Source organism: Daucus carota, chromosome 4 (genome assembly GCF_001625215.2).
Source record: "Daucus carota subsp. sativus chromosome 4, DH1 v3.0, whole genome shotgun sequence".
Lineage (NCBI taxonomy): Eukaryota > Viridiplantae > Streptophyta > Magnoliopsida > Apiales > Apiaceae > Daucus > Daucus carota.
In genome coordinates, this window is record NC_030384.2 from 8325401 (window position 1) to 8328628 (window position 3228).

The following is a 3228-nucleotide window of genomic DNA, read 5'->3' on the forward strand; positions in this document are numbered from 1 at the left end:
TGCTTGACATGCTCAACCAGAAGAGAGGATGTCTCATCTATGCTGTGTTGAAAATAAACCCATGTATATTTGGTATATTCATCAACAATAACCAGAGTATATCTTTTCTTTGCAATGGACATGACATTTACTGGTCCAAACAGATCAACATGTAGCAGATGATAAGGCTCAAGAATTGAGGACTCAGTTTTACTTTTGAATGAAGATTTTCTCTGTTTTGCTTTTTGACAGGAATCACAGAGACCATCTGGTGTAAATACTGATTTTGGCAGCCCTTTTACAAGATCGTTCTTCACTAACTCATTTATGTTGTTGAAGTTCAGGTGAGAGAGTTTCTTGTGCCAATTCCAGCTGTCTTCAACACTGGCTCTACCCAGAAGGCAAACTGCAGAGTTATCAGAGTTTAAAGAGAGCTTCGCTTCATAGATATTTCCATGTCTATATCCCTTTAGAACAACTTTTCCATTGCTTTTTCTAACAACTTCACAGTGTTCTTCAAAGAAATTGACATGAAATCTTTTGTCATAGATTTGACTACAGATTCAATGATGATATTTCCAAAATTGATATTCCCATATCCCAAAGTTTTCCCTATGTTGCCATCTCCATAAGAAACATTTGGGCTAGCCTTCTCCATAAATTCTGATAGCAGGGCCTTATTTCCAGTCATATGTCTTGAGCATCCACTGTCCAGATTTAGAATATTTTTCATGTTGTCCTGCAATCACAAAGACCACTAATGGTTAGTTTTAAGGACCCAGACTTGCTTGGATCCTTTGTTTTTGTAAAGTTTGTTAACACTAGCAGCGGAAGATTTATCAGAGTTTAAATCAGAGTTTATGCTAAAAGACTTTTTATCAGAATTTGAACTTGGGGAATCAATCTTTTTATTCAAGGAACGTTTCAATTCATAATAGTCATAATATAAGCTATGGTATTCCTTACAAGTGTTAATGGAATGCCATAAACTATCACAATGAAAACAAGGATTCTCTGATCTAAACCTAACATTTCTAGTCTTAACTTCTGATTTGGGAGACATAGTATTTATGTCCTTATTCTTCCTGCAAAATGAAGCAAGATGGTTAGGATTTCCACATTTATGACAAGTTTTCCTAGGAGCATTAGGAATAGGCATATAGTTATTGCTTTTGTTTATACCTACTTTTCCATTTCTATTTTTCCTAGGTTCCTTAACCTTGTTTTCTTGCTTAACCTCCTTGAGCTTGTTTTTAAGCTATTTCTGAGTCATTAAACCTATGTTTACTTGTTTGGGTTTATCAGATTTTGATTTGTTGTGTATCTCTGACTCTAGAATTTCCTCTTTTATCCTAGTAGATTCAGCAACAAATTTAACTGGTATAACCTTAGGTTTTTAAATTTTAACAAACTCTGGTTTGGTTGGCTCAGCTTCATATTTATCAGTATAACCTAATCCTTTCTTCCAATTTCCACTACCTAAGATATTCTGAGCAGTTTTTCCTGAATTTGTCCATGTTTTTATTATATCTCTCTCCTTAGCAAGTTCTGACTCAAAAGATGCATGTTTCTTTAATAATTCATTTTTGACAAAAACAACATCATCTCTTTCTTTCTGAACTTCTAACATCTGGACTAATTCTTTGTCAAGATAATCATTCCTTTTCTTTACATCTAAGACTTCAAATTTTAATCTTTCATTTTCTAAAGTCTGATCTCTAAAACTGATATGCAAGCTTTTAAGAAATAATCTTAACTCAGTTATATCTTCAGTATTAAAGGCAAGAGTGGAGTGAGGTAACTTTGTTTCAACAGTCTCAGAGCTGTTATCAGTGTTTGCCATTAAGGCATAGTTGACTTCTTCTTCTGTGTCTGATGAATCTGCCCAGTTTCCTTTCTTGGTGATGAAAGCTTGTCCTTTTTCATTCTTGGCTTTCTTCCACTTAGTTTCAAAGTGACCCTTTTCACCACAGTTGAAGCAGGTAAACTTAGACTTAACAGATTTTCCAGATTTTTCTTCCTTACCCTCATTCTTCTTGAAACCTTTTCTGTCAGAGTTTCCGTCCTTCCTTGTAAACTTCTTTCCCTTGTTGAAGTTCTTGTAAGCTATCTTCTTGAAGCTTTTGACCATCAAAGCTGCCAGATGCATCATCTCAGTGTCATTGTCCTCAGAGTCTGAGGGAATATCAGAGTTTGAGTTATCATCAGAGTTTGATGACTCAGTGTCAGGTTTTGTGACATGAGCTTTTCCTTTGTTTTTCACAGCAGTTTCTTCTTGAACTTTTAGAGCTACATGCTTGGGTTTCCCTCCATATCTTTTGTTTCTCTGGTCCATTTCAAGTTCATAGGTTTTTCAGTCTTCCAAAGATATCATCAAGAGACATCTCTCCAAGATCATGATTGTCTCTTATGGTTGTTACCTTTAAATCCCATTTTTCAGGAAGAGCTAGTAGGAATTTGAGATTTGAGTCTTCCAAATCACACTCTTTATCCACCAAGGATAAGTCATTCAGCAACTTAACAAATCTGTCATACAGATCTGTCAATGATTCACCAGTCCTTGAATCAAAGTGTTCATACGGTTGAGTAAGTATGGTCCTTCTGTTCTTCTTGATGGCTTTGGTTCCTTGACATCTGATTTCCAAAGCATCCCATATTTCTTTTGCAATTTTGCATCCAATCACCCTGTTGGACATAACATTATCAAGAGCACTATGCAGTAAGTGCTTCACTTTTGCATCCTTGCTAATTGATGAGATATCTTCAGGAGTATAATCCTTCTTTTCTTTGGGAATCATCTTCTGAGGTTCATCTCCAACTGCAACAGAGAGCTTGGTTGGCATGTGTGGACCATCATAAATCATATCCAAGTATTCTGGATCCGTGGCTTCCAGAAACATGACCATCTTCACCTTCCAGACAGGATACTCAGATGCCTTAAGGATCGGAACCCTAATTGACTCATATCTACTGTTTGAGTTCTGAGATTTTTCAGACATGATTGTGTGATAAAGATCTCACTGTAGGTATTTCAACAGAGCTGGCTCTGATACCACTTGTTAGACCAAATAAAAACACTATATAATTTTATATAGTGAACACAATCAATAACAGAACACACAAATAAGAGAATAAATTAACTAAACTCTTATTCACTCAAACACATTAGCTTACAAATAATCTCTTAGTGATTTATAACTTATCACTAAGAGCTGCTAGGTTACAGGAAGAATATACTCAATTGCTTAA

At 35.5% G+C, this 3228-nt stretch overlaps 1 protein-coding gene across 1 annotated transcript; it reads right to left on the minus strand.

Annotated features, from left to right (window-relative positions):
• Positions 1-448: 448 nt before the first annotated feature.
• Positions 449-2978, minus strand: LOC135152154 (uncharacterized). The gene is made up of 5 exons (XM_064091985.1): positions 2612-2978; positions 2400-2518; positions 1392-2305; positions 1010-1064; positions 449-718 (listed from the first exon to the last, which is right to left on the minus strand). The coding sequence occupies exons 1-5, from the start codon at positions 2976-2978 to the stop codon at positions 449-451; spliced, it is 1725 nt and encodes a 574-aa protein (XP_063948055.1).
• Positions 2979-3228: the final 250 nt, after the last annotated feature.

Coding starts and splice junctions, on each gene's coding strand:
- LOC135152154 (XM_064091985.1), bottom strand. CDS start 2,978: ATGTCTGAAAAATCTCAGAACTCAAACAGTAGATATGAGTCAATTAGG. Junction 2,519..2,611: donor GGATGCTTTGGAAATCAGAT/GTCAAGGAACCA, acceptor AATCATTGACAG/ATCTGTATGACAGATTTGTT. Junction 719..1,009: donor CAGAAGTTAAGACTAGAAAT/GTTAGGTTTAGA, acceptor TTGTGATTGCAG/GACAACATGAAAAATATTCT.